General features: G+C 51.1%; 1 protein-coding gene across 6 annotated transcripts; it reads left to right on the top strand.

Annotated features, from left to right (window-relative positions):
• The first annotated feature begins 148 nt into the window (after positions 1-148).
• klhl13 (kelch-like family member 13) lies at positions 149-26,069 on the top strand. Of its 6 annotated transcripts, none has more exons than XM_067256624.1 (9): positions 151-190; positions 2,085-2,157; positions 12,068-12,139; positions 13,421-13,562; positions 15,242-15,374; positions 16,396-16,592; positions 16,907-17,702; positions 20,982-21,095; positions 24,926-26,069. In XM_067256624.1, the coding sequence occupies exons 2-9, from the start codon at positions 2,105-2,107 to the stop codon at positions 25,411-25,413; spliced, it is 1,995 nt and encodes a 664-aa protein (XP_067112725.1). In that variant the 5' UTR covers positions 151-190; positions 2,085-2,104; the 3' UTR covers positions 25,414-26,069. The 6 variants fall into 6 exon arrangements, with proteins under 6 accessions (XP_067112727.1, XP_067112725.1, XP_067112724.1 ...); XM_067256623.1 differs by having other exon boundaries at positions 2,085-2,169; XM_067256626.1 differs by lacking the exon at positions 12,068-12,139 and having other exon boundaries at positions 149-190; positions 2,085-2,169.
• The last annotated feature ends 1,853 nt before the right edge of the window (positions 26,070-27,922 follow it).

Raw genomic sequence — 27,922 nt, 5'->3', positions numbered from 1 at the left:
CTACCTCTACATAGCCATAACCATTGCTTTGTGCGTGGTGAGTAGATTGCCATGTGAAATCACCAGTAACCAGCCTGAATACTCCACCGTTCCAGCAAACGAGGTCTTGATAGGCTGGAGGATCGAGAGTTTTCAGTGGATTTGGTGTGTCGCGAAGAGAGGAAAACAAGGACGTATCCCGCAGTTGCAGGTACGAATTGCCCAGTTTGAAAGTTTATTAAGTGGGATTTAACACAGTTCAAAACTAATTTAATTGTTTCATGTACTATTTAATAGGAAAGGCTACCTATCGCTTGCTGCCTCAAAAGATTAACGTTACGTTACAGCTTTTGGTGGTTGCTACTTCTGGTGGCTATAGCTAACGAATCAGACTAGAGCTAGCTAGTGCTAGCTACCTAGCAAGTGCTAAGTTGGCTAACGTTAGGCTAGTTAGTTAGCTTGTCATGCCAAACCCGACTGCACTATAGTTATTGTCAGAAACAATCCCGACAAGTCTGTCATACTATATATTAGTATGCCACCAGCCAACAAGTTGTGTGGCTTGCTAGCTAAGTTATTTTTTAACAGTGATATACTAACAGCGTTAGCCTGAAAGTTAGCTAGCTAGACTTATAAATCTGCCATCTACTTCTGTCACTGAGACGGGAGCGTCGCGTTAGCTTCATGTCATGATTACGCTAGGTGGCTAATTTAGGCTTGTTCGGGTGAATATATGTTGACAATTGTAGAATATAGCTTGTGGCCATGTTTAGGCCGCATTACTATTTGGTTTCTAATGATGTGATCATTCTGAAGACGTCAATAGAACATTGTTTTAAAACCCAACACCTTTTAACGCTCCGAAAACCATACGACATCTTTACCATGATAGAACAGCGCACGTTTTGTAAAGGTAGTGCTTCTCCAGCCTAACTTAGACTACTTGTTGGTTAACTAAAAGTCATGCTGGTCATGCTGGTGCTAACTTGATATTTTGTCTACCTGCAATTTCACTTTTTCCATGAAGTTGATGGCTAGTTGGTAAACGTTTTCGTGTTGACAATGTTATGTAGTCTAGAGGCAAGAACCTGGTCTGCCTTCAGTAACATGACACCTGCAGCTACCTGACCTAAGTAGCTGTTCTGGATGTTTAGTTGCTCCTAAAGAAGCCGAACTCTAGAATTCTGGAAACCAAGTTGAGTGTTGTTCGAGGTGTAAATGTCATATTGTGTAGCAAAGGCAAAAGTATGTACCTGCAGCTCATTTATTGAATTGTATTGGTTATTTGCACTGTTCTAAACATGAGTAATCTCTGACTTTCACCCTGTTTGTCTGTCATCTGTCCAGTATAGAGACCGTCTTCACTAAACTGAACAATGGGCCCTTTGCCACACATTTCTTGTGGCGTTGTCAGCTGATGACTGAAAGTCGGTTTTGAATAAATCCATTGTTGTGCTTGTTTTATTACCACGAGGTCCTCAATGTGAAACTGAATACTTCACTTTTAAGTTTATTTTTGTTGAGCTAAAGTTGTAGATGCTTTTATGTTTAGTTCGGTTAACCCCACCATCACTTGTTACAATGTCCTTGAACAAGTAGCCTAGGCTTTAGTGAGGACTGTATTGTGTCTGACATTTTCTATTGCCATTCGTTCTCCTCTATGCCCTGGTCTCAGAGTGTGCCGTCCCCTTTGTGAGGCTGTGGTCATCTGGACCATGAACTCAATCCACACACGGGCTGTCCTGCAATTATCACCCCATCTGATATCCTCTGTAATCAGGACCATGTCTAACAGTGGGGTGCAGGCAGGACAGATGGCAGACAACGCCCCAAAATATGAGTCTGAAATATTAATAGAAAGACCATATGCTCACAGTCCATGAATACATTTTACTTGGGACGGATGATAGTGGAGAAGTGGATGGTGTTGCTCAAACCAGGGCTATTGCAGTTGATCTTCTATACTATTTAAAAAAAAAATCACTCAAACTGACTTGTATGAGCTCATGTTGTGTTATGTAGAGAATGTGTGAACTGTAAATTGTTTTGTTCCCTGTGGACTTTTGAAGACGGTAGCCCTCTGCGTTGTGTTTCTGTGCTTTCAGAGGTGTGGTTTGGCGAGGGCATGGAGCACCCTGTGAACAGAGGGGAGACGATGTCCATGGGACTGCACGACAGGTACTGTGCAATGTATGTCCAACTTTATTTTTCTACTCTTACCATCACATTTAACATTAACATAACACACATATTATTACCTTTTAAAATGCATGTAACTGCAACCATACGCTGTTTCCAGGTCCCCTCTGAACTAAATGCTTTTGTACCAGGTGACTAATTCATTACCTCAAGTTGAGTGGGTTTCCTCCATAAGCCAGTTAACTTGCCATTGGCAGAAGTTCCAAGGAAGTTCTATGATTAGGGGGGGAAATTATGCAGGAGATTAATATGAATATATATATATATAGTTAAAAATGTTGTATGATGGTCAGTTCTGTGTCCTCCCTGGCATGTGTGTCAGGCTTAGTTAATCCCCTGTCATTTATGCCTGTTCGCTTGTTGCTGCAGCTGTTCTGATGGATTTTGCCTGCTTTGAGGATGTCATGAAGATTTAAGAAAAGTTCTTGAAACAGAAATGCTTTTATGACAGAGAGTTACAGATTTAGCTGTGCTCTTGAACTATATGCATCGTTGCTTGTAGGCCTTACTTACAGTGTACTTGAGCACATGCACTAGTCTTTAAGGTTCACTGAAGCCATTATGCTTCACTAGTCTTAACAACTGCCAATTGCTGCTTTGGCCCCTTTTGAAATCCATCTGAATTATTTGCATGGCAAGGATGTCTGGAAAAGCCTTGTAGTCTATTTTTTCTATTTTCAAATCTTGGTTCCAGTCTTCAAATCAGTCAAGAAGTAGTTTGAGACCTCTAAACTTGCAGGCAGTTCAGCTGTCAAGCAGCAAGCTGCCTCGTTACAGGCACCAAGTAAGTGGTTGCTAGGCAATAGCTGTCTTTGTCCAGTGAGCATGTCTCTGTAGTGAGTGCGGTGCAGTGGAGCGTCCAGGAGAGGCTGCAAGTTGACTGAGGGCAAAGCGGATGATGATTTAATCAAGAGCCTAAATTGCCACTTGCCAGTAATCTTGGCATATAGCATGTACACAACATCGACCAACCCACACCAGTTTAGGTTGTGAAGAATTACTCTTTCCAACATTGTGTTTCAATGAATAAAGGGAATGATGCACTGTTGGGACAATATTGCTTTGTGATTTGTTTTGAGTGATGTTGGTCTGATAAAAGCGTGTCAATTTGCAGGAAGCAGGGTCTCGATTTGATGTTCAGATAAAAATGTACAAAGTACATCTTTTTCTATAATATAACAAGGACAAAAATAGCTGTTTAAGTCTGTAATTTCTCTGTATTTCACAGTTGATGCCTAAAATAAAAAAAATGACCTCAGTTGGATGTGTTGTTCCAGACTAATTAGCAGACATAGCAGCTTGATGTCCGTGTCTTTCTATTCTCGGTCGCATGATTGTTTTTATGAAAATAAAGTGTCGTAGCTCTATTCTATTGTCCTGATGACCATGTGACCTTTGAACTGAGGCTGTTGGGAGTAAGAGGTCCTGTCGTCCTCCAGATGAGTTAAGCTCATCCTACTTAAGGGCAGTCTCACGGGACCAATGGTGAAAGGCAACTTTCAACCAGCCAGTGAATGAGAGCTCAATAACCCTGTTTGTTGAGTGCAAAAACAAAACAACCTAAAGATTTTGCTCTGACGTTGTAACTAATTGTACCTTAACAACCAGCTCACAACAACCACTTCATGGAAGGAAGTACAGTAGTTATCCAGAAGCAGGGTCGAGAGCCTTGGATTAAACCATTAAGCAGTCATTACACCTAAGACCATCTACTAACTCTGGTCTTGGTTATCCAGATTGATTGTGAGTGAGGATGGCAGATCGTTTGTGACTGAGGCGGTGTCCTTATGTTAGCCAAATAAACAGGCTAAAGCTTGCCGACGGGGTCGACGGCAGGCCACGGCTGCATTGGCATGGTTCTATCCTCTAGTGGTTCCTGGAGGTGAAGAGTCCTCCATCAGCCCCTGCTGGAGCATTCATCACCTAGTCCTCCTAATGCTCAAGGTCTGCTCCATGCGCTCATGTATTTACTGGCGGAGTGTGTCTAAACAAGCACTTATTCAGGATTAGATTAGATAGCACTTTTTCCTTTTAATAGCAACTATACTTTATATTTTATACAATCTCCCCGGCATTCCCCCTGTGCCTTGCCCCCCTGGGTGTTGTGACTCATGCCCCGAAGTTTGAGCACCACTCTGCTAATGTTAAATATGTCATCGTTCGGTAAAGAAGCAAACCAAAACTCAAAGGCTAAATATACTCTGAAGGACACCACCCCTCTAGGTGTTCTTTCCCTCCATCTCCAGTCGTTTGATTTGATCTGCCATGCCCTGTGGTCGCTCTCATAAACATCTCCTACGTGTCAATTTAAAGCCCCGTCACTCTTGAGGTGACAGATGTACAGGATCTTAGACTCTGCCCGGCAGAAGAGGCAAGATCGTTTTTTATTTGAGTGGTGAAGGAGGGAGACAGCATAAGATTCCCCTCTCTGCAGTGACTGCACCCTCTATGTGCTGCTGACCGCTTGCTGGGAAAGCCACTCGGACAAGATTCGGACGACCAAGTTCCTCCTCCAACCAGTAGATGGAGGGTGTTTGTGTCACCCCGCAGTCAGGACGGCTGTCTCTCTAGTCCTGATGTCTCCAGGCGCATGCTTCAACGCACTGTTCATGGTCTGCGTAAATGTCAGACAAAGGCTCGGTTCACAGAAGCCAATTAATTGGATCCAACGGACAATCGTGTATGCATCCTCTTCTCAGCAATGTCTTCTGTCTCTTCTGCAGTGTAGGTTGAATCCGTTTCTTCAGTCATAGGGATCGTGTGTCGGTACTTGGTATAATGGAGTGTGTGTGTTTTTGATTAGTTTACGAATCGACACTAGTAGTATAGTCTACGACGTTGATATAGCAGTGCCTTTCTGTCCACAAAGGGAGTGCGTGTGATCTTGCCTGTGGCCTTGTCATTCTTGGCCATGCTGCATCCTTCAGGTTTATCACCAAGGAAGTACACCAGTATAAATATTCCTCAATATGTTCTACAGTCTGTTATCGAGACAGAAGTGTGTCTGCATAGGTGTTAATTGAAAGTCGGCAGTGTTGTGTTGACGGAGTTTCATAATTGGTTTCTCGTGTTTATTTTTCTCTCGAAAGTTAGCGCCGCCGGTGTGTGTATTCATACAGTGAAGAAAAAATAGCGTATTCGTCAAAAGTATTGTACCAGTGTTAATTCTCTGATATAAATATCAGTTCTTTTGTGTTTTTGTTAATGGGCTCACATCTGCCTGTGCTCTCGCACCACTCATCTGACAAAGGGTTTTTTTATCCCCTCGTTCCCTTTTGTCTTTGTCCCTACCACCTTCATCCACTTCAATTCGGGCCCGGTAAAAAAAAAAAAGACAATGTCGTCTTTTCGAGTCCAGTTCACAGAAGAAAGCAACCATGGGCCACTCGTGCACATCTGTGTCCTCAGAGGGGAAGGTGTGGGCTGGAAGATAATGACCGGAAGCCTGGGCTGAGGCTTTGTCTGCAGAGGCTCTGCTGTTGTGAGGCCAGCATCTTGAGTTGTGGAGTGTAATCCTACACGGTGAGGAGCTGGCAACATGGAGAGATGGTGGTTGGATGTTGTGGCCTGTCTGGTCGACAGATAGAGATGGCGGTTGGATGTTGTGGCCTGTCTGGTCGACAGATAGAGAGATGGCGGTTGGATGTTGTGGCCTGTCTGGTCGACAGATAGAGAGATGGCGGTTGGATGTCGTGGCCTGTCTGGTCCGACAGATAGAGATGGCGGTTGGATGTCGTGGCCTGTCTGGTCGACAGATAGAGAGATGGCGGTTGGATGTCGTGGCCTGTCTGGTCGACGGATAGAGAGATGGCGGTTGGATGTCGTGGCCTGTCTGGTCGACAGATAGAGAGATGGCGGTTGGATGTCGTGGCCTGTCTGGTCGACGGATAGAGAGATGCCGGTTGGATGTCGTGGCCTGTCTGGTCGACGGATAGAGAGATGCCGGTTGGATGTCGTGGCCTGTCTGGTCGACAGATAGAGAGATGGCGGTTGGATGTCGTGGGCTGTCTGGTCGGCAGACAGAGAGACGGGGAAGGAGACGTGAGGAGGATGATGGCCAGGGTTCATTCTGCGTGTGTGAGATTCTATAAGTGTTCTTGTGCAAAGGCGGAGAAAGTACTTGTCAAAAGAACAAGGTGCACTGGAAGCCTGGCCTTAAACGTTCTTGACGTTGTCCTCAGCTGTTGTTGGACGAGAGGGAGCCTAATCGCAGAAACGAGCACAGCGCCCAGCTCTCTGCCTGAGTTGTTCTGCTCCCAGGACTCAGATGGAAATTGTTCTGTACACGAGGGTGGACGTTTGTGTTTTATCAGGATGAGCTGTTGTTTCCAGGCAGGGCTATGGCTGGCTGCACACCTGCAGTCTTCCAGCTCGATTCCAAACAGCTCCGTCGCTTACTGTGTATTAAGGGCCCAGTCAACCACTTTGGGAGGATCTTCCTAGAAGTGTTATTCTTACATCCCCACCATTATCTGTCAACAAACTCTGATCAGCACCTTACACCAAATACATGTGCGACATCTAACGTATTACACGAGCAAGTGTCATCAGAGCTATTAGTAGTGGTGTTAATTTGCCGGTTGAAAATTGCAAGTTATTTATCCAGTGTAAGCAAATGTTATTTTTGGGCAGTTCTCTCAATGGGAAAGGGAGGGGAGCATGCTACTGTGGTCTAAGCCCCTGCTCAGTGCTTTGTATGTACATGTCCCTCCCTCCCTCCCTCTCTCTCTCTTACTCCTCCCTCTCCTCTGCCTCTCCCTATAACAAGCCGAGCACTGCAGTCGCCTGTCCTTTAACAAGGTGGCACTGTTGTTGAGTAGCTGGGCCGAGTCGTCAGAGGCCGCAGGACTGGAGGGCTCTCCAACAGCAGGTGACTGAGAGACGCGCACTGGGCCAGTAAGCACCGGGGGGACAGGATTCTCCCGCTGCCGCCGCTAGCTGTCTCAATCCTAGTCGTTAGCCTGGGCTGCATCCTCCACTCCACGGCTGTTGTCCGCCTCGCTCGCTCTCTCTCTCTCCTCCCTCCCCCCTCGATGCGTGTGGGCAGAGTGGGATGGAAGACCTCGCTGGAAGCCTGTTCGTGGAAATGCTCTTTGCTGTTGATATCGCTGTAGCGCCGCGCTGGTGACAACAACATGCCGTTAAAATGGAAAAGTGGTTCCCCGGTCAGCTGGAAATTCCCAGTGCCAGTGCTTAAGACCTCCAGGTCCTCCCCACTCTCACCTGCCTACATGTGAGTACGGAGAATTCAGCAATTCACAGCATGCTACGGTGGTGCTGGGGGGTTTCGACCGTTTTTTCTTTGGGGGTGGAGAGGTGTGTGTGTGGGGGGGGGGGGGGTTCATTACAAAGATTTTTTTTGAGTACATGGAGTCTCCCTTCGTTTCATTGATTGCAGCCTAATTGGGCAGACTATGACGGGAGCATTGTTGTGTGTCGAGAGCGCTTGATTTAATAACCTCCTTTGTGCGCGCTGCGCGCCGACCAGCCAGCTAGCGGAACAGTGTCTTCCAGAGCAGTGTGCCTCATTATCTCCGGCCCATTTCAGTGTTAGGTTAGGCAGGACCCATGTCGATTGGCCTTCCACCCTGCCTGAGGCTGTGTTCCGCTACAAGGACTCCTGGCCAGGGCAGTTTGGGAGGAGCCGGCCTGCCTCTGCTAGCCTGCCTGCCTTTGTCAGTGCTCCTGACGTGCCCTGGTTTAGGAGCTATTGTCGTCTGCTGCTGTGGAGGGGGGAAGGGCAGAATGCTGAGGGGGCATTCGGGGCTCAGTCCTGCCTCTCAGTCTCCCCCCGTTGTGCGAGGGAGATGTCTCTGTCCTCCATCCCCTTCTTGGATGCCTGCTGAGGGGTTTGTTGTTGGAGGTCTCTCCCTGCACAGTAACAGGTCTGGGACAGAGGAGTGGCAGCAGGCTAGTGTTGAATGAAAAACAGGACATTTCGACGTGATTTTCCTTTTCCTTAGTGACAGTTTACCGTTTAAGTCTTTAGACTTGGCATTAGAAATATGGGTTACTTGTTCTCTCAGTGCCAACGGATATTCAGATGGATTGGATCCAAACTGAATCGGCTCCCAATCTTCCGTGTAACCTTTGCCGTGATTAATGATCTTGACCCCTCTCTGCCTCCTCTTGTAAGGTTGGGTTAAGCTGGAGCAGCAATCTCTCACATGAGATTTAGCTTCACGGTCTGTGTTGATATTGTGTCAGCTAAACATCATCACATGGTCTGTAATGCAGTGTGTCGTATAGTTTTCACAGTATGACCGAACCCAATTTCTCTTCATTCTGACCCATCTTTTTAGCTCTTTTTCACCCCATTAAAAAAAACAACTAACCTCTAACTGAGCCCTGCCCTGCCCTGTCCAGGAAGAACAGTTTCTATTTAGACTTTACGTTGTGTGATGTGTTTTTTGAGAGGCTGATCTGAGAGCTCTGATTATAGGTTTCTCTGTGGTCTCTCTCGGAGGAAGGGAAAGGAACTGTGTTTCCATGGTGCCCTCTGAGCGAAGCCTCTACCCTTGTCGTGGGTTTGGTCTGGTCCAACTTTGAGATGTAAGCATATGGAGTGTGTGTGTGTGTGTGTGTGTGTGTGTGTGTGTGTGTGTGTGTGTGTGTGTGTGTGTGTGTGTGTGTGTGTGTGTGTGTGTGTGTGTGTGTGTGTGTGTGTGTGTGTGTGTGTGTGTGTGTGTGTGTGTGTGTGTGTGTGTGTGTGTGTGTGTGTGTGTGTGTGTGTGTGTGTGTGTGTGTGTGTGTGTGTGTGTGTGTGTGTGTGTGTGTGTGTGTGTGTGTGTGTGTGTGCCCTGACATCTAAACAGGGATGTAGGGATAGTGGGGTATTTTAGGATGAGCTGGTGTGTGTAAACGTGTGATGGTATCTTTGCTGAAGATTATCATGGTGTGTGTATTTGCCTACAGTGATCCCACACAGGTTTAAATATAGCTTAGCTGCCCATGGTGCAGATTTCATGCTTGGGAGGAATGGCAAAGGTGCCTAAAGACCTACAGAATGACTTCAGGTTCGCGTGGAGGTCTTTGTTTATCTTTGAACCCCCCCACCCAGTCCCTTACCGTTAAATACACCCTTGTTTCAAGGACACGGAGAAGCCATCCACCAGCAGATATTCACTGTTGTCTTATATTGAAACAAGTGATCTGGTTTCCGTTCTGGTGTGGGGAAGTTTGGATGTCAGCGATGAAGGTCACAGGATGGTTGGCTTCCATCCCTGTCCATCTTTCTCTTCTCTCGACGGCTCTCGTTCTGCTGCTTCCAGACCAGACGCCAGGGTCCCGTTTGACTCGAGTCACGACCATCCTGATCTGACTACCAGGAAGGTGGCGTTGCCAGCCTGTCGGCCAGTGCAGCAGTGAGGGAACACGGGATGGTACCGTGTGTTTGTCTGGTTTGTTGGCCCTGGTAGGGCAGGGCCAGTAAGTCACGAGGCTGCCAGGTTCATAGAGCAGCTCTGCCGCACCCCGACACAACCACAGATTCTATCTCCTGTCGTTTGTGGGCAGTTCAAGGTTTTCTACCTAGGAGGAGCACTGTTCTCTGCCCCTGCCAGGCCAGGCCATTTTAGTTATGCAACCAGAACACTGCATCCTCTAAAATCCAATGTGATTACGCAATACTTCATTTGAAAACGCAGTAATGACGCCGAGATATATTTTCCGGCGTCCACTCTAGGTAATGTTTCCTGGCGGGTAGGCCCGTACTTCGCCTTTCACGTAATGCTGATAATGAACCTTTTGGTGCAGAGATGGAGATCTGGCTTCCGGGGCCAATATCAGGCCTGCTTGGATGCAGGTGTGTGTGTGTGTCGTGGTCGTGTTCTCTGGAACAGTGTTGCTCTTTCCCGAGCAGCCAGCCGTGTGAAAACGCTGAAACCATGGAGACGTTCTTCCGTTTGTGCCTCCTGCTCACACGCGGCCCGAGGTTTCAGCTCTGTTCATATTCCTCTTCAAATGAGAAATATGTGGATGATACCTGCAGGAGAAGCCTACACACTGCGGGACGTCTTATGATGTCTCGTCTCACAGTAAGCGCATTTTGGTGCATGATGCGGTGACTCATGTTGCGTGACAGGAAAACCTTTTGGACGCCTCTTCCTCCTCAGTGCATCACAGAAGAAGACGGCTCATCTCAACAGGCTAATCATACATGTCCAAAAGAACTGGAGGTGGTAGCGTTCTGCTCTTGGTGTTTGTGAATGGCCCAAGGCTGTTGTCGGGCTGTTTCGTAATGTCACCTGCTGTCTTCCAAAGATGTTTGAAGAATGAGTTTTCTACCTTGCTGGTAATAATGATGGGTCACTTTCAGTTTGAACGCCTGTATTTTGCAAAAGAAGCAGCGCGATAGGGGGGCATATTTCTAGATGTTCTGTGTGCATAAACAGCTATCAAACATTCATTCTGACTTTTTTTGGCAACATATATATTTTCAAAGGAATGCACCTCCTCTGTTTGATCGTGCTTCTCTCTCAAAGCTTAATTAAGACACGGGCGCACAGTACGACCCAGTTGAAAGGGATGTTGGGTATTCAAAGATGAGGAGGTACGAGGGTCAGTCCCACCGTGAATTTCCTTCTCAGGGAGACGAAATCTGGCACAGCATGAAATCACATCCCAGCTGCTCCTGCTACCTGCAGCACGGCTACACCTCATTAGCATCTCAAATTAGGCGGGGGGAAGGGGGGGGGGGATCTGTCGTGGTAATTCAGTGTTTGGGGGATTGGGATGGAACCCTTTGCTATGTCCAGGATTCACAGAGGAGGGTGGTTACACAATGTGAGCTAGAGGGCTCACTGGGTGAATTGAATGTTCTCTAATGTATTGCAGCAGTCGGTTCTATTCTTCAGGGACTTGGGAATCAGACACAGGAGAAAGTGGATTGGTGGTGTTTGGGGTCAATGTAGCCTAACTGATAGCAGGTTTGTAGCTGGCACCACATTTTGGACACTGCCTAGTGCAGTGGTTCTCAACCCTGGTCCTCAAGTACCCCCTGTCCTGCTTGTTTTAGATGTTTCCCTGCTCCAACACACCTGATTCAAATGAGCGGTTCGTTATCTAGTTCTGCAGAAGCCTGCTAACGACCATTCATTTGAATCAGGTGTGTTGGAACAGGGAAATATCTCAAACATGCAGGACAGGGGGTACTTGAGGACCAGGGTTGAGAACCACTGGCCAAGTGTGTCTGGGGGCCGAGAGTGTGGTCTTATTGGAGGTGTTTGTCGTGGTTGTGATGTTCTATTTGTTTGTTCACCTTTTTTTCCCTCTCATTCCCTGCCCCTTCCCCTTTCCATGCTTTTACATCTGTAAGAAGCATTAAAAAGCACGAAGGAGCGTGAAGACATTGTGTGTTAACGTCTCTTTGATTAAAGTTGCTGCTGTTCTTAAGATGCAAGTTTTCATTATAGTGATCATCCAATTTACAAAAGCAATTAAGACTCATCGCACGCCTACCCCTATCCAATTTGACCGATTTAATTAAGTGTTCCCTGGTGTTTCTCAGAAGTGGTTCACACTATTTATTTCTCGTTTCTCCCAAGCAGCCGGTTCACGTTGCAGCTTCTTGCTAATAACACAAATGTCCTTCCCGACTTCTCACCACGGAGTAGTCAGACCCGTGTACCAATTGTTGGACTGTGTCATTCATAACTGTCTGTCTGCCTCTCTGTCTGTCTGCCTGCCTGTCTATCTGCCCGTCCGCAAGCACGCGGCTGTCCCCGTGTGTCCGGTACGAGTGTGCGTGTTTACGCAGAAAGAACGTACCGTTCACCTCGGAGACGTCGGAAGGCCCTCCTGTGTGTCGTCTGTCTTTCTGCTGTCTGTGAGGCGTTTCTGTCTCTGGGATTCTTCTAGCTTCTCTCTCTCTCTGTTTCGTTCCCGGCAGCCACCAACACTCCTTTGTGGTTTGGACGACCCACTCTCTCCTCGCTGCCTCCCCGGCTTACCACCTGACGGGGTAAATGAACCAGTAGCTTCGCCGCCTGTGCTGTCTGTTACTGTGACTGTGCCCACTCCTGTAGCCATGAATACTCCTCAGCATCTGCTAGCGTGGACCCTGGTGTCCCGCTAGCGGCCATCCACCATCACTCCGCCTCCCCCTCCCATTCCCGCCTCCCAACTCCCATGTATTAATTGCCTCCTGACTCGCTCGTCTGCATCAGTACCCTTGCTAAGCCTCACCTCCCCAGGCCTGGAGGCTGGGTATGGGGCCTTGCACGGTGTGGTGGTGTCTCCGTAGCCTCTTAGTTAGGCTGTCGTGTCGGCTAGTTTGTTTACCTGTGGTGGTAGTTTTAGTAGCTTTGGCACCGTTGTGACTGTGTGTGTGTGTGTGACGGGTGCTTTGAGGAGACGGATGCTAGGCCTTGATCATCTTGAATGGTCGTGGCGTCTAGCTCTAACCCGGTGACATGTGAGGAGAATCATAATTCGAATGCGATTCCTGATCCTCCTCCCCAGTGTTATTGCAGCCTTGGTTCTCTTTTGAAGTCAAACGTTTTCGATTCTCGTTTTAATGCAAAGTGATCTGATGAGAAGCGCGGGAGACAAAATCTCTTCAGCTCTCGCAAACAACTGGCCTTTTTTTAAAATGTATTCTAGAAATGCTCGTCTGCAGTTTGTCTCCCGCGCGGCGTGAATGGAATGATTGCGTCGTCCGTGTTGTTTTTGTCGCTTTTCATCGTTGGGGCATGAAAGTCAAGGCGGGAACGCAAGAGCTCCAGCGATGGTCTGCGTCCTGTTCCTCTCCATTATGATAATGAACGGGGAAGCGCTGTCTCGTTAGCTGAAGACTGATACCCAGGCACAGCTGGGAGCTGGGCCTGGGCCACGCCCCGCAGAGGAAACTCCACCTCTTCCAGTATCTCCACATCATTTGACGTGGGTGGGGAGGGGGGGGGGGATACCAGTGCCTTGTCAAATGATCTGTAAATTAGTGTTACAGGTGCCTTGTCATCTACCTCTTCTGAGTGTGTGTGTGTGTAGCAGTTGGAAGATGCTGGGGAATTCATGTACTGTGCTGTGGAATAGAACCGTACAAATAGACCTTCCCTTGTTGTGTTATTGCTGTGTTACTTCTCTTTTGAGACATTTGAGCTTTTCCTAGTTTTGGCATTCCACAGTCAGTTGGTAATGTTTCTTTACTTTGACACTAATTATGAGCTTATCTGCCTGTCTCTCTGCGCCTCTCTCCCTCTCCCCTGTCTCTCTTCCTGTCTCCTCTCCCTCTGTCCTTTCGCAGATCCCTCGTGGAGGACGACGATCCTCACATGAAAGTGTCGCTAGGGTGTGGTGACATGGGCGTCTCCGCCCACCTGCAGGCCTCCAAGACCGGAAACACCCGCTTCTTCACAAGCAACACCCACAGCTCAGTGGTCCTGCAGGTAAGGGGCCCACTCCCTCCCTCACTAGTCCCTACCTGCTCGTCAGACCTCCAACCACTTGAAGCCTAGCGATTCTGCTGCACGGCAGACCTCCAACCACGTGAAGCCTAGCGATTCTGCTGCACGGCAGACCTCCAACCACGTGAAGCCTAGCGATTCTGCTGCATGGCAGACCTCCAACCACTTGAAGCCTAGCGATTCTGCTGCACGGCAGACCTCCAACCACGTGAAGCCTAGCGATTCTGCTGCACGGCAGACCTCCAACCACGTGAAGCCTAGCGATTCTGCTGCATGGCAGACCTTTCCCAGCCTAGAGTGCCAGGCCACGGGTCGCTGTGTTGCCATGCCACCCTCGGAAGATCCGGCTCCCTGCCCTGTGCCCGGCATCTGTCCCCGCTGAAAGTTGTCGTGGCGTGGCAGGCCTGGCAGAGCTGCCTCCCCTGGCAGAGGGTGGCACAAACGCCTCAGGGCCCGTCGGCGCGCGATCCCTCCCCACTCATGCAACGGCACGGTCTCTTCTGATGGTGATGGGTTTCGGTTTGACAGGATGTTTGAGTGGTGCTCCGTGATGCCACCATCCTCCTCCCCTCTCTTTTCACGGTCAAACCGTTCTCCTGGCCCCCGCGTTTTGAAGGCTGTTCAGAGCAGCCGCGTGGGTGTGCCAGCACGTGAGACTGCACATATACCCACACAGCCCGCCTAGTCCGCACAAAGGCATCGCCTGACAGCGTCGAAGATTGTCAGGCCGTTGCTAGTTGCGTCTAATTGCGGTGGGCTATAATCACAGCCCGCCTCTTAGAGGCCACTGAGTCATTTATTGATGGATTGTAGCTTCTGTTTTTTTGTCTCTAACAGAAAAGAAAATGTACAGATGTAATTTCCTGTGACGTCAGTCGAACTGTGTTTTCAGCCATTACGTGCGGGTGTCAAACCCGATCACGCTTGTAATAGCCGCGGCTGTTTTAAGGGTTGTCGCGGTAACGGCCTGAGTAGATGCCACCGCTGCAGACTAAGGTTCACAGTTCATGGAGAGATCCTACCCCGCACAGCCAGGCCCTGCCAAGATACTCTGTACCCCGCAAGAGACCTAAACATCATTAGGATGTGTGGAACACATGCCGGCTACCCAGGGCTGCCTGCTAAGGGACTGCTGATGAAGCAGTCAGCGTTGTCGGAGCATGGCGCCGGATGCTGATGGGCTGCACGGCGTCTTCATAGACGTTTCAGCGCACATTTTGATCAGCACTTTTTCCTCAGCATAGAAAGGTTAGGAAAAGGGCGTAGCGCTGGAGAGGGGATGTTTGGAATCTTTGTACCGTGCTGTGGCATTAATCTTGATACTTCTGTTGTGCAAATAAAACTGTTGCTATTCTGATCGCATTCTCTTTCCAGATAAGTTATTTTGTCCAGTACCTCAATGTTTTTTTTTGAGAGGAAAACAGTTTAGTTTTTTTTGTCTGTTATGCCAGTTAGTCTGTTGTTACTTAAACCCAGTCTTACTGACTGTGCTGGACTGGGGCCCAGGTTCCAGGGGCCCAGGTTCCAGGGGCCCAGGTTCCAGGGGCCCAGGTTCCAGGGGCCCAGGTTCCAGGGGCCCAGGTTACAGTTGTAGTCTCTTCCCTGCTCCACCTTGCTGCAGTCTCTAACCTGCCAACCCTGTCCTCCTCTCTTCCTCCCAGGGATTTGACCAGCTGAGGATAGAGGGATTACTATGTGACGTCACCCTGGTGGCGGGGGACGGTGACGAGGCCTTCCCTGTCCACCGTGCCATGATGGCGTCCTCCAGCGACTACTTCAAAGCCATGTTCACAGGTAAGCCCCGCGTCAGCCACCTGCTAGCGCCAGCCACCTGCTAGCGCCAGCCACCTGCTAGCGCCGCCACATGCTAACGCCAGCCACCTGCTAGCGCAACCACATGCTAACGCCAGCCACATGCTAGCGCCGCCACGACGCGGGAGCGGGGGAGGAGCCGAGGCGGCCTCGTTAGCGCTGATGAACAGCTACGGTGGGATTAGCTCTCCGGAGCACCACAGCTGCTAACCGTGTGGGGCTTTCAGTGGTGGCAGAAATCGCAGAGCTCCGTAGGCTGTGTATGTATTTCTGTGTGTGTGTTTGAACTAGCAATAGAAAAATCAAAGGGGTACTACTTGATCGTGTCTGTCTGGTATCGGCAGCGTGGTTGAGAAAAACATATTATGAGGTTGTCAATCTCCCTCGAAAAGATTTGTGTTGCATGGATTCTCTTTGATTTCAAATCCTTTGTTGTGTATTTTTACCACCATGTCTCTTTTTCTTGCCTTCCTATTCTAGTTCTGTAATCGTGGTATTTCAACCAGTATTATACACCTGATGCCATAATCTATCAAGACAAATCCCACCGAAGAGTGTTTTTGTGTGCTATTCCGTAAGAGGGGCAAATGAGACATTCTCACTAACTCAAGGAGGTTAAACTGCTCTTAGATGAGAACCTATACAAGAGGTTTAAAAGTATTTTCGTGTTGAAGTGGCCATGTTAAGAGGGGGACGTGAGACTGTATTTAAGACGCTAATAAGTAGAGTAGGCTTGTGCTGAGTAAATGCTTTTCCCTTAGACCCCCAGTCCTCAAGTACTATCCTGTAGTCTCCAGGCACTGCTCAAGACATTTCCTTTACATGTAGACATAATGGTGGATGGAAGACTGCGTTTCACAAGCTTACGTTTCCTCCATTTAGACTCGATTGTCAAAGGCGCAGTGAAATCAAACAAATTAGACTCTTAAATGGCCTTTTCAAGCAAAGAAAATTGAGTGGAGCTGACGCCAATCTTCCGTCTTTTGTTGTTGTTGTCCGTCAGGTGGAATGAAAGAACAGGATTTAATGTGCATCAAGCTGCACGGCGTGAACCGAATAGGTTTGAAGAAGATCATCGACTTCATCTACACGGCCAAGCTTTCCCTCAACATGGAGAACCTGCAGGACACTCTGGAGGCAGCCAGCTTCCTGCAGATCCTCCCCGTGCTCGACTTCTGCAAGGTCTTCCTCATATCCGGGGTAAGGAGCCTGTTCTAGCCAGCTCAGCTCCCCCCGTAACCAGGCGAGGGGGGGATTAGAACCTACAGCTTAGCATGCGTCTGACGGCTGCTTCTGTCCTTATTGGCTTTCAGCGATGGTCTGCTCCGTTTCGACTAGCTTCTCAATGTGTGTGTTTGTCTGTGAGGGTTTGTCCATGTGCATATGTTTGTTTGTTTGTTTGTGTGTGTGTGTGTGTGTGTGCCTGACATTTGAAAGTGCGCGTTTGTTTCTTAGGTAGCGTAGAACGGACGGACAGTAGGAGAATCTCACGGTCTCCTTTCCCCCCCTTGCAGGTGTCTCTGGATAACTGCGTGGAGGTGGGGCGCATCGCCAACACGTACAACCTCACCGAGGTGGACAAATACGTCAACAACTTCATCCTCAAGAACTTCCCCTCGCTGCTGGGCACGGGGGAGTTCGTCAAGCTGCCCTTCGAGCGGCTGGCCTTCGTCCTGTCCAGCAACAGCCTGAAGCACTGCAGCGAGCTGGACCTGTTCAAGGCGGCGTGCCGCTGGCTGCGCTACGAGGACGGCCGCATGGACCACGCCCCCAAGCTCATGAAGAACATCCGCTTCCCTCTCATGAACCCGCAGGAGCTCATCAACCACGTGCAGACGGTGGACTTCATGCGCACGGACAACACCTGCGTCAACCTCCTGCTGGAGGCCAGCAACTACCAGATGATGCCCTACATGCAGCCCGTCATGCAGTCGGAGCGCACGGCCATCCGCTCGGATAGCGCCCACCTGGTCACGCTGGGCGGCGTGCTGCGCCAGCAGCTCGTGGTCAGCAAGGAGCTGCGGCTGTTCGACGAGAAGGCGCACGAGTGGAAGGCGCTGGCGCCGATGGACGCGCCGCGCTACCAGCACGGCATCGCCGTCATCGGGAACTTCCTGTACGTGGTGGGCGGCCAGAGCAACTACGACACCAAAGGCAAGACGGCGGTGGACACGGTGTTCCGGTACGACCCGCGCTACAACAAGTGGATGCAGGTGGCGTGCCTCAACGAGAAGCGCACCTTCTTCCACCTCAGTGCACTCAAGGGGCACCTGTACGCCGTGGGAGGGCGCAACGCGGCCGGGGAGCTAGGTGAGCTGGGGTTTTCTAGTTTGCACGCTTCTAGAAGTCTCTAACTCTACAGCTTTAAACATCTGGAAGGGATAAGATGGGTAAGCTAAGGAATCCATGAGTAGTCAACATTTAACACACTAGTTCCACTGATTCTGTAACTTTTTACATATGTATCGACACCCAAGTTTCGCGACGCGCTGACGTAGCACAGCCAGCCCTGAGATGAGAAGTGATGGAGCATACGGAAGCCGTACAGGGATCATGTGACAGGCGGGACATTTGAGTCTAGACTCAAATGTTCACAGCCTAACAGGACGTTGGTTTGACGTCAGTGCCCAGCCCAGCCCATCAGCAGCCAGACTGCACCCCACTGGGTCGGCACCCAGCACCTAAATGCATAATGCGATAGACTAATGCGTTCTGCGGAGAAGGGAGACTGGCGTTGGTCACGGTTTGGAATGAAAGGGAGAAATCAGGACAGGAGTAACAAAGCGGCTCGAAAACATTTTTGTAGTAGTTAAGGCGGCAGGCGTGTGTTGCTTGGGCGGCCGCCTTAGCTGCAAAGTGCTACGGGGGAACCCTGCTGTAATTGCAAGGCGCAGGGGCCAGCTGTTCCACTAACCCAGGTCGTCTGGCCACGGGCCTTAATTAGTCTAGTGGGACAAGCATCACTCCTCGAGGTCCAGCCTGTCCACTGCTCCACTCTGCTGTTGGGTAGTTTGGTCTTTGTAGCTGGATTGTTTGGTTGCGGCGTGCGTAGCTGCCATGTTGAATAAAACCAAACAAAGTCACCTTGTGTGAGGCGGAGTATTGCTGCCTCTCTCCTCCTTCATCCCCTGAAGGGTCACTGTCACTCATCCCTGTCTAAACTTGACAATTTGTCTGTAATGCATCAGTTTCTTTCATACATAAATCTGTTTGATGTAACCCTGTGAAGGTGCGACGAGGGGAGAATGGTTTGGGACTTTGATATGCCACCGAAGGTCTGTCAGTTTGCTGTAAAAGATTTAAAGAAGATAAAAGGCTTGGCACAGTCGGGGTAGTTTGAGCACAGGAACTGTCCGTGCCCGTGTCCGTGCCCGTGCCCGTGTCCGTGCCCATGTCCGTGCCCATGTCCGTGTCCGTGTCCGTGCCCATGTCCGTGCCCATGTCCGTGCCCATGTCCGTGCCCGTGTCCGTGCCCGTGTCCGTGTCCGTGCCCATGTCCGTGCCCATGTCCGTGCCCATGTCCGTGCCCATGTCCGTGCCCATGTCCGTGCCCGTGTCCGTGCCCATGTCCGTGCCCATGTCCGTGCCCATGTCCGTGCGTGCAAGGTGCAGTGACATGTTGTAACTGGAGTTATAAACCATCAGGCGTTATATTTTCAGGAATTCTCCCCTCTACCCCCCCCCCCTCCCCCCCCCTCTCTCTTCAAACATCCATCCTGTTAACCTCTCAGGCTATACTCCTCCATAACTGTCAGTCTAAACTCCTGTCACCATAACTCACTGCAGTGGCACAGCCGAAGAACAAACATGGAGGAACAATGACGGTGACGCTGTCTCTGTTTGGATCATTTATTTATACGACGCTGTCGTAAATATAGCTGCATGCCTTTGCGTGGTTTTTGAACAGTCATTTGCATTTATACCTTAAAGCATATAGTTCCCCAGGGAGAAGTAGACATGCATTGGGTATAACTGTGTGGCTGTTACTTAATTCAAATGGGGGAAAAAATATATATAAAATATATATATATATAATTTTTTTCATGCTTTCTCACAAATGGTTTATTATGCAGGAAGGAGATGGAATAGGCTACACAGACACATTACACAAAAGTGTAATTGCTTGGATTTTAATGGCTTTCTCTTGCCACCAGTTTTCCTTTTCTTTTTCTTTTTAGAAAATGTGTGAAAGGATTCTTTCATTCTGGCTGCAATTAACTGAGCACTGTCTGTGACCAAACATCCTGTCAAAAACAGTGGAGGAAGTGAACTCTCCACAGAGGGGGCTGAGGGCTGTGGGCTTGTCCTCAGTCTGGGGCTGTGGGCCTGGCCTCTACTTGGGGCTGTGGGCCTGGCCTCTACCTGGGGCGGTGGCCCTGGGCGTCCCTGAGGCAGTGGCACAGGGGAGGATAGTAGGGTGCCTCAGGACTAGAAAAGATACCCGTCAGGTTGATGCTCACACCGTGCCAACAATCCCAAGGTCGGCAAAGCAGAATTGTCCAGGTGTTTAGGCCCATAGCTTACATTAGTCAAATGTTTAGTTCAGGTAAGTAGGTTAAGTGTCGTCAGAGAAGGGTAAGACGCCTGGGAGTTGTTGTTTGGTGACTATGGTAACCGTTCGGTGAAGAGCTCCACCTGTGGAGATCCAAGTTGTTTTGATCCAGGGCCTCATGTCGAGTTGTTTGCTACTGGCAGAAAATCACTGAGACACACACACACACACTTGTGCTCTCTCACACACACACACACAGTTGTGCTCTCTCACACACACACACTCGTGCTCACACACACACATACCGTGACACTCCCGTTTAGAACTGGGTCGACGAATCGATGCAGTCATGCGGCGCGACGCCGCCACGTGACAGAGACAAAGGAGGATCTGCGGTTTGAGCCGATCACCTGGACAGGTGGCGCGGGCTTCCTCCTCCCCCGGCCGCCTGCATGTCACGCCCGGGATGAGCAGATTATCATCCAGCTCTGAATATTCCTCTTAACTGCTGAGTGTCAGTCAGGCCTCCCACAACTCTACATGGATGTGTTGTCTGAATGACAGGAGCTTGACTCCCCGGCCCACACACTGGAGAGCGAGATCATTGTCGGGTCAGTTGAGTTTAAACCCAGGGGTGTGTTTGTTTTTTTTAGATACCGGTGCCAAATCGCTACTTTTAAAACGGTTCCGGTGCACAAACGGGGCCTGAACCAAAGAATTTTTTTTTAAAAGATGCACAAAACGACGGTGGATGACAGTAAAGGCTTTTTCTTGAACAAGCTGTGTTATTATGTAACGAGGTAATTGATGCCCCCCTCCCTGAAATGTTCCGTCTTGTCGAGCCACTGCAGTGTGTGCTGGGGGAGGTAGAAGGCTGTGGCGAGGGGGGTGTAATGGAGGGGTGGGGGCTCTGGGGGTGGGGGGGCTAAGTCCCTGAGACCTTCCAACGCCTCATTTGCTGCTGTTTGTTCTTCTTAGTTCTCACTTGACCTACTTTCCTCTAATGCTGTGAATCCCCCCCCCTTCTCTCCCCCCCCCTTCTCTCCCCCCCCCACCCACCCCCCCACCCCCCCACCCCCCCTCCGTTCTCCCCCCAGCCACTGTGGAGTGCTACAACCCCAGGACAAACGAGTGGACGTACGTCGCCAAGATGAACGAGCCCCATTACGGCCACGCGGGGACGGTCTACGGAGGCTACATGTATATTTCAGGTACGGCTCCAGGGTCCTCCCCAGCAGTGTGGCGGCCGTGCTCGTGGACGCAGGGCCCAGTCGTCTTGGCTGAGTGTGTGTTTCTCAGTATCAGCGCACCAGATGGTAGGGTTCTGTAGGCGCCCCCGCCCTACGAGGCGAAGGGTGGGTGTGTTTGAGGAGGGTCACACACAATCTGCTCTCCAGCTCGCAAGCTTCTACAGGGGCCCACGCGAAGCCCTCCCCAAAGCCCAAGGTCATGCAGCGGCTCTGCCTGGGCCTTCTCCTGCACCCCCACATCATGGTGTTGCCTGGGGGACGGGGGACGGGGGGGACTCGTGAATCTCTCCTTGTCAGAGACTTGGGTGCAGCTAATCCTCTGTTGCTCTGTAGGAGTCAGCACCGTGCTTGTTCACTTCATAGGATTGAAAACAAAATCCTGCCTTATGGAGATGAGCCCTAGTTTCTCAACGTGTGACTAATGCAAAGTGATGCTGTACACACACACAGAGAGAGAGAGAGAGAGAGAGAGAGAGAGAGGAAGATGGATGAGAGGGAGGGAGGGAGAGGGCTGGGTGACTGTGTAGGAGGTGCGCCATAAATCTCACGGGAGGAGAGGTTGTGTTCATCCAAACTGGCCGCTCCACACAATGTACACAATCAGAAGACGCACACACACACACACACACACACGGCTCAGCCCTGTGGTGGGAGTCTGGGCCTCTGCAGCCTCTCTGCAGTGCTCAAGCTTTACAGCTGACGGGGCTCACTGCCTCTGCACCGCCCGCTATTTCTGTCACTGGTTGGCATGTGGCTTATGGTCAGCCTGGCACTTAAACAGCCCCTCTGACAGGAGGGAGGAGCAGTCGGACGCGATCCTCCTCCGTCACTCCAGAGGTGCGTGTCCAGGGGGCGGAGCTACGTCAGCTCAGCAAACGCTCAGGCCAGACAGCCCCAACTCTGCACGTAGAGAACAATGACATTACACCTGCTCGCAACCAGCCCCGGGGGTTAAGCACAGGGGTCAGGGGTTGGAATGTGGAAATGAGCTTGCCTAACAGCGGGCTGGGGGGGGGGGGGTCTGCAGGGTCAGATGGGGCTGAGGCGCGAGCTGGCCCACGCGGAGGTGCAGGTCAGGGCTGGCTGTCGGGCCAGATCAGGCCCCGCTGCCTGGCTGGGCTGCTGGGCCGTCTGAAGGCATCACGTCAGCTGTCTGGAGCTGACGCACACGCTCAGGCCCACAGCCCTCCTCCCACGGTGGGGGTCCTCACATCTGCCCACCACACCAGCAGCTCCCCGCTGCTGGAGGAACTGGGGGAGAATGCCGTGTCTTTTTGTTTGGAAAGTTTTCGAGGGTATCACGTTCACCTCCCAAGTCTGATTGGCCGTGATCTCGGGCGCTATTTTGAGCTGAAAGGACGCGTGCTCCTTTTCTTCCCATTGAAAAAAGTGTTCCGTTTCAGCGGAGCTATCTCAGACGAACAAACTGCCTCCTTCAGCGAATCTGCCCTAAGCCATCGGTGTACTCAGAGACTAAGGATAGATCTTCACAGGGTGACATTGGAGCTTACATCTGGCCTCTCTCTCTCTTTATCACCACGGGGGTATTTTGGGAACGTGCTGACCCATTGGTTTTTGTTTCGCTCTTCTGCACGCGCCCCCCCCCCCCCCCCCCCCCCCCCCCCACTCCACTCCGGGTCTCGTGTTGTGACAGCGCCGCGAACCCACCCAGCACCTCATCCATTTTTACAACCGGTCGCCGCCCTGCTCAGTTTTATCTCGTCCAACAGACGGATGAATATAGCGGCGGCGTGGCGATGGCGATGGTGGGGAGATATGGGCAGGTGCAGCGCACACACGGCACAGACGACAAGCTGCTGTCTGACAAGACGAGCGTGTATGTGAGGTCGCCACGGGAACAACTGTCTTCTTCTTCTTTCTTTTTTCTTAAGGAACAAAAGTAGGTCTTTGTTTAGTTTTTCAAGAGGCATTCATTACGTTGACATCTCCCACTAACCTTGGGCTGTGAGGTGCAAATTCAGCTGATCTACTCCCATGTCAGACCGGGTCACTTCACTGGGGTGGATGTCTGCCTTGGAGTCATTGTTTTAATGGACAGTGGCTCACAGTTAAATAGAGAGAAGGGAACCTCTGGCAATCTCCGTGCTTGATCTATCCATCAGCGCAGGGGACTCAGATCGTCCCAGAGGAGCTGGCATCAGTCTCCTGATCGGCCAGGGCCACAGCATATAAATAGGCCTGTAAGTATAGATTAATGGGTCTTGGAAAGAGGGAAGCGGAGAGAGAGAGAGAGAGAGAGAGAGAGAGAGGGAGGGAGACAAAGAGAGGGAGAGAGAGGGCTCTGGGCGGCAACAGCAGAGCAGTGATTCCGGCTCCTCTCGGCATGCACTGCAGATCCTTTCTGTGCTGTGTTCGCTTCCAGCCACTCTGCACAGGGAGGGCGGGGGGAGGGGGGGCGGCTGGCTCCCACTCAGATGCATGCTGGGATTGTGTTCCTCTTTATTTTCAGCCTTCCCTGTAGACATGTCCTGTTTAGTTTTTCTTTTTTTTCCACTCCGCCCCCCCCTCCCTCCCTCCCTCCCTCCCTCCCTCGGCTTTGCTTGTCCCATCTCCAGCACTTCTGTCTCCACCAGGGTGTGTCTGCGCACAATCACTTTACAGTGTGGAGCACTTAGTAGCCTCCTTCTCCCTCTCTCACGCTTGTTTTCTCAGGGAGGAGCGTGTTTGTTATTGTTGGTCCTTAATGAGCGTGGGGCTGATGACAGGCTGCTGCTGAAGGCTGTGTCCCGGGGGGAGATGCTCAGAGGGCTGGATGTGGGGGACACTGAGGGGTGTGGAGGGTTTCTACAGAGTGGCCTCTGTAGAAACCCTCCCTGGGGCCTGGCCCTCCCTGGTGCCTGGCCCTCTCTGGTGCCTGGCCCTCCCTGGGGCCTGGCCCTCCCTGGTGCCTGGCCCTCCCTGGTGCCTGGCCCTCCCTGGTGCCTGGCCCTCTCTGGTGCCTGGCCCTCCCTGGTGCCTGGCCCTCTCTGGTGCCTGGCCCTCTCTGGTGCCTGGCCCTCCCTGGTGCCTGGCCCTCTCTGGTGCCTGGCCCTCTCTGGTGCCTGGCCCTCTCTGGTGCCTGGCCCTCTCTGGTGCCTGGCCCTCTCTGGTGCCTGGCCCTCTCTGGTGCCTGGCCCTCTCTGGTGCCTGGCCCTCTCTGGTGCCTGGCCCTCTCTGGTGCCTGGCCCTCTCTGGTGCCTGGCCCTCTCTGGTGCCTGGCCCTCTCTGGTGCCTGGCCCTCTCTGGTGCCTGGCCCTCTCTGGTGCCTGGCCCTCTCTGGTGCCTGGCCCTCTCTGGTGCCTGGCCCTCTCTGGTGCCTGGCCCTCTCTGGTGCCTGGCCCTCTCTGGTGCCTGGCCCTCTCTGGTGCCTGGCCCTCCCTGGTGCCTGGCCCTCTCTGGTGCCTGGCCCTCTCTGGTGCCTGGCCCTCCCTGGTGCCTGGCCCTCTCTGGTGCCTGGCCCTCTCTGGTGCCTGGCCCTCTCTGGTGCCTGGCCCTCTCTGGTGCCTGGCCCTCTCTGCCCAGACTGGCCAGTCACAGAGCTGTTGCCTGGCCATGTGACTGAGGGTCCTGGGGCGTGTCCAGTCCTGCCCCATGCTGTGCAACGTGCCAGGCTGTAAAGTATGTCTGGGCTGACAGGGGGGAGGATAGAGTTCCCCATTAGGTCGAGTGTACAATTGGCTCGCTCCGTTAAATGCTTTTTGATTAGCGCCCGGGGCTATTTTAGAGAAAACCCGAGAGAATCGATTACACGGCTTGTTTGTGACCGCTGTCGTGTTGTGTCCGTTTTGCAGGTGGAATCACTCACGACACTTTCCAGAAGGAGCTGATGTGTTTCGACCCGGACGCAGACAAATGGACTCAGAAGGCGCCCATGACGACGGTGCGCGGCCTGCACTGCATGTGCACGGTCGGCGACCGCCTCTACGTCATCGGGGGCAACCACTTCCGCGGCACGAGCGACTACGACGACGTGCTGAGCTGCGAGTACTACTCGCCCGCCCTGGACCTGTGGACGCCCATCGCCGCCATGCTGCGGGGCCAGAGCGACGTGGGCGTGGCCGTGTTTGAGAACAAGATCTACGTGGTGGGCGGCTACTCGTGGAACAACCGCTGCATGGTGGAGATCGTTCAGAAGTACGACCCCGAGAAGGACGAGTGGCACAAAGTGTTCGACCTCCCCGAGTCGCTGGGCGGGATCCGAGCCTGCACCCTCACAGTGTTCCCCCCCGAGGACCTCACGGGCTCGCCCTCCAGAGAGTCGCCCCTCTCAGCACCTTGAGGATCGAGGGGGGGGGGGGGGCGGGGCAGGGGGCCACCCTGCTTACACCCCCACAGACCCCCCCCCCCACACACTATAGACATTGTTTGCACTTCCCCTTTTGGACTAAATCTGTACTGCATCCCGAAGTACCCTTCCCCCCTCCCCCTCCTCTCCCAAAGCTGTGCAGAAACCCCCCCGTCCCGTCTCCCTAGTGATGAAATCCACGTACCGATATGGTTTGGCAACCTAATTACATGTTAATGTTGCATATTCGGTATATTTTGGCAGGAAATACATTGACTTGAAGAGTGACTTTGCAATTCAACTTTTCTACCTGATGTCGTTGGAGTTTTATGATGTCCTGTTCCTTTAGACGTTTTACCAGGTGAAGACCATCGTGTTGGTTACCATGCTGACTGTCTCTTCTAGTCTATGCCAGGTCAGGGCCTGCTAATCCCCAGGGGGGTCGGATGATCACATGATCAGCCCCTGCCACGTGGTTTTAAACTCAGGGGTTGGCCCACGCCCCCTCTCTCTCTCTCTCTCTATCTCTCTCTCCCTCTCTCTCTCTGTCTCTTTCTCTTTCTCCCTCTTTCACTTTCAGTTGTTTCCTGCTATTGCTATGAAACCGTTAACAAAATGGTGTTTTCTAAATTTAATAAACAAGATTTTGAAAAAAATATAACATGATGATTTCCTCGCCGATTTTCTATTCTTCCCAGATACCTGCTTGTTTCTACTGTGAGATATGGTTTCTATTCCTGATATATGATGTATATGGTGTGAGTCCGGTGAGCAGCTGTTCAGGTCAGTGGTCCTCTCACAACAAGCTACAGCGGATCTCAAGGGGCCAACTGTCTCCTACTCGCTTATACCACAGTTCCAGCTCAGGATTGGTTGTACCACATGATCCTCCCTGAATCCGCTCCTGAGCCGCGCCCAGGGGAGACTCTCCCCTCTCCCGTCCTGTCCTCATCTGGCACCAAGACAAGCGGTAAGGTCAGTTGGTCTGCCCACCTGGCCCTGGCCTATTAAAACCTTGCTGGCAGCATATGGTGTCCAGCCCTGAAATCTGCTTCACGTTAAAGCAAGGAAAGGAGGCTCACAAGCAGCTGTTCTAGGTGAGGTTGGTCTGTGTGTTTTTATCTGAGAGAAGAGAAAAAACCTGCCTTAGGTAGAACACTGTTGTTCATCATTCTGACTTTGTGTGACTGGCGTTCTAGAGGACGTCTAGTGCCGCCGTGGGCAGTACATCTGAACAGCCTCCAGCAGGGCTGGCTCATCCCTGCACCTTGCCCTCGTCACTCGCGTCTCCTCGGGCCACCACTGCACCGGGGTCGGTTCAGCACAGCAACGAGCACTTCCAGTTCAAGGACAGGCTGTTGGAGGACCTGGAGGGGCCTGGGGAAGGAGAGAGCTGGGGAAGGAGAGAGATGGAGGGAGCTGGGGAAGGAGAGAGATGGAGGGAGCTGGGGAAGGAGAGAGATGGAGGGAGCTGGGGAAGGAGAGAGATGGAGGGAGCTGGGGAATTGGATTCCTGATGGATGCTTCTTGCCTCATCGACAGCCGGTCTGAGTAGTCCTGAGATGAGAGTGTCTGTCTGAAGTGCTTGCCGTTGTTTACAGAGACGTCAAGAGGGAGTGCTTATTCTCTCTGCTATCGATACTCACTTTGGTTGATTTACTCAGGCTTAGCTGCTATGTCCTTGTGTCATGTCATCAGAAACTCAAACACACCCAGGCACACAGAACCAGACCCTGATGTTGGCATTTAGATCACTTTCGTGAGCTTTCAAAATGAAAACATTTTAAAGCTGTGTAAAAAAGATTCCCCCCCCCCCAAAAAAAAAATGCAAGCGCAAGATCATATATCAGGTTGTTTACTCAAGTTTGATTTGAAATGTTAAAAGACCGTGGAATCCCAGTGTTCGTTTTTCCAGAGTGCTGGAGAGTGCTGTGCTTTATTGGGTGACTGTTTCTCTCTTCAGTTTGTCCCTGAGTGGTGTTAAAATGGGCCAAGGTGACCAAATGGAGTTTAGACGTTCGCAGAGTGCTTTGGTATTGTCTGTGGACCGGGATATGGTAATAAGGCCTTCATTGATTGAGAGGCTGTGAGAGGAAATGATGTTGTGCATTTTTTGTACTGATAAGAGTTAAGCTCTGATTAATTACATCTTTTCGGGGGAGTTATTTTTACGCCGAGAGGGAGAAAACTAGATGGCATATTATTGAAATGCTTATGTGGCCTGCTGTTGCCACCATATGTGTAAGAGGATATAACACAAGTGATTTGTTCGTTTCCCTTCTCCTCGTGTCTGTATTTGACCTATTGATATTTCTCCTCCTGTATAGCCGTCGCTCTTTCCCATAAGCTATGGTTGTAATCATCTGTCTCCTTTCATTATCCCTTCTATACTCAATGTTCACACATAACTGACTGTGAAAAGGTCAGCAGATTCACAGTTTCGTGGAGGGGGGGCTTGGGTCTGTTGGGATGACTGTTTACCTCCGCGAGCCTGTCATTTCCC

This window comes from Osmerus mordax, chromosome 19 (genome assembly GCF_038355195.1).
Source record: "Osmerus mordax isolate fOsmMor3 chromosome 19, fOsmMor3.pri, whole genome shotgun sequence".
Classification (NCBI taxonomy): Eukaryota; Metazoa; Chordata; class Actinopteri; order Osmeriformes; family Osmeridae; genus Osmerus; species Osmerus mordax.
The sequence above is the reverse complement of the archived record's forward strand: the minus strand, read 5'-3'. Positions and strand labels throughout refer to the sequence as shown.

What these genes read in the sequence shown, in the direction of transcription:
- klhl13 (XM_067256622.1), top strand. Translation starts at nt 7,314, where the DNA reads ATGCCGTTAAAATGGAAAAGTGGTTCCCCGGTCAGCTGGAAATTCCCA. An exon ending in CCGGCTTACCACCTGACGGG is followed by an intron (nt 12,140 to 13,420) that starts GTAAATGAACCA and finishes GTCCTTTCGCAG; the next exon opens with ATCCCTCGTGGAGGACGACG. An exon ending in CTTCAAAGCCATGTTCACAG is followed by an intron (nt 15,375 to 16,395) that starts GTAAGCCCCGCG and finishes GTTGTCCGTCAG; the next exon opens with GTGGAATGAAAGAACAGGAT.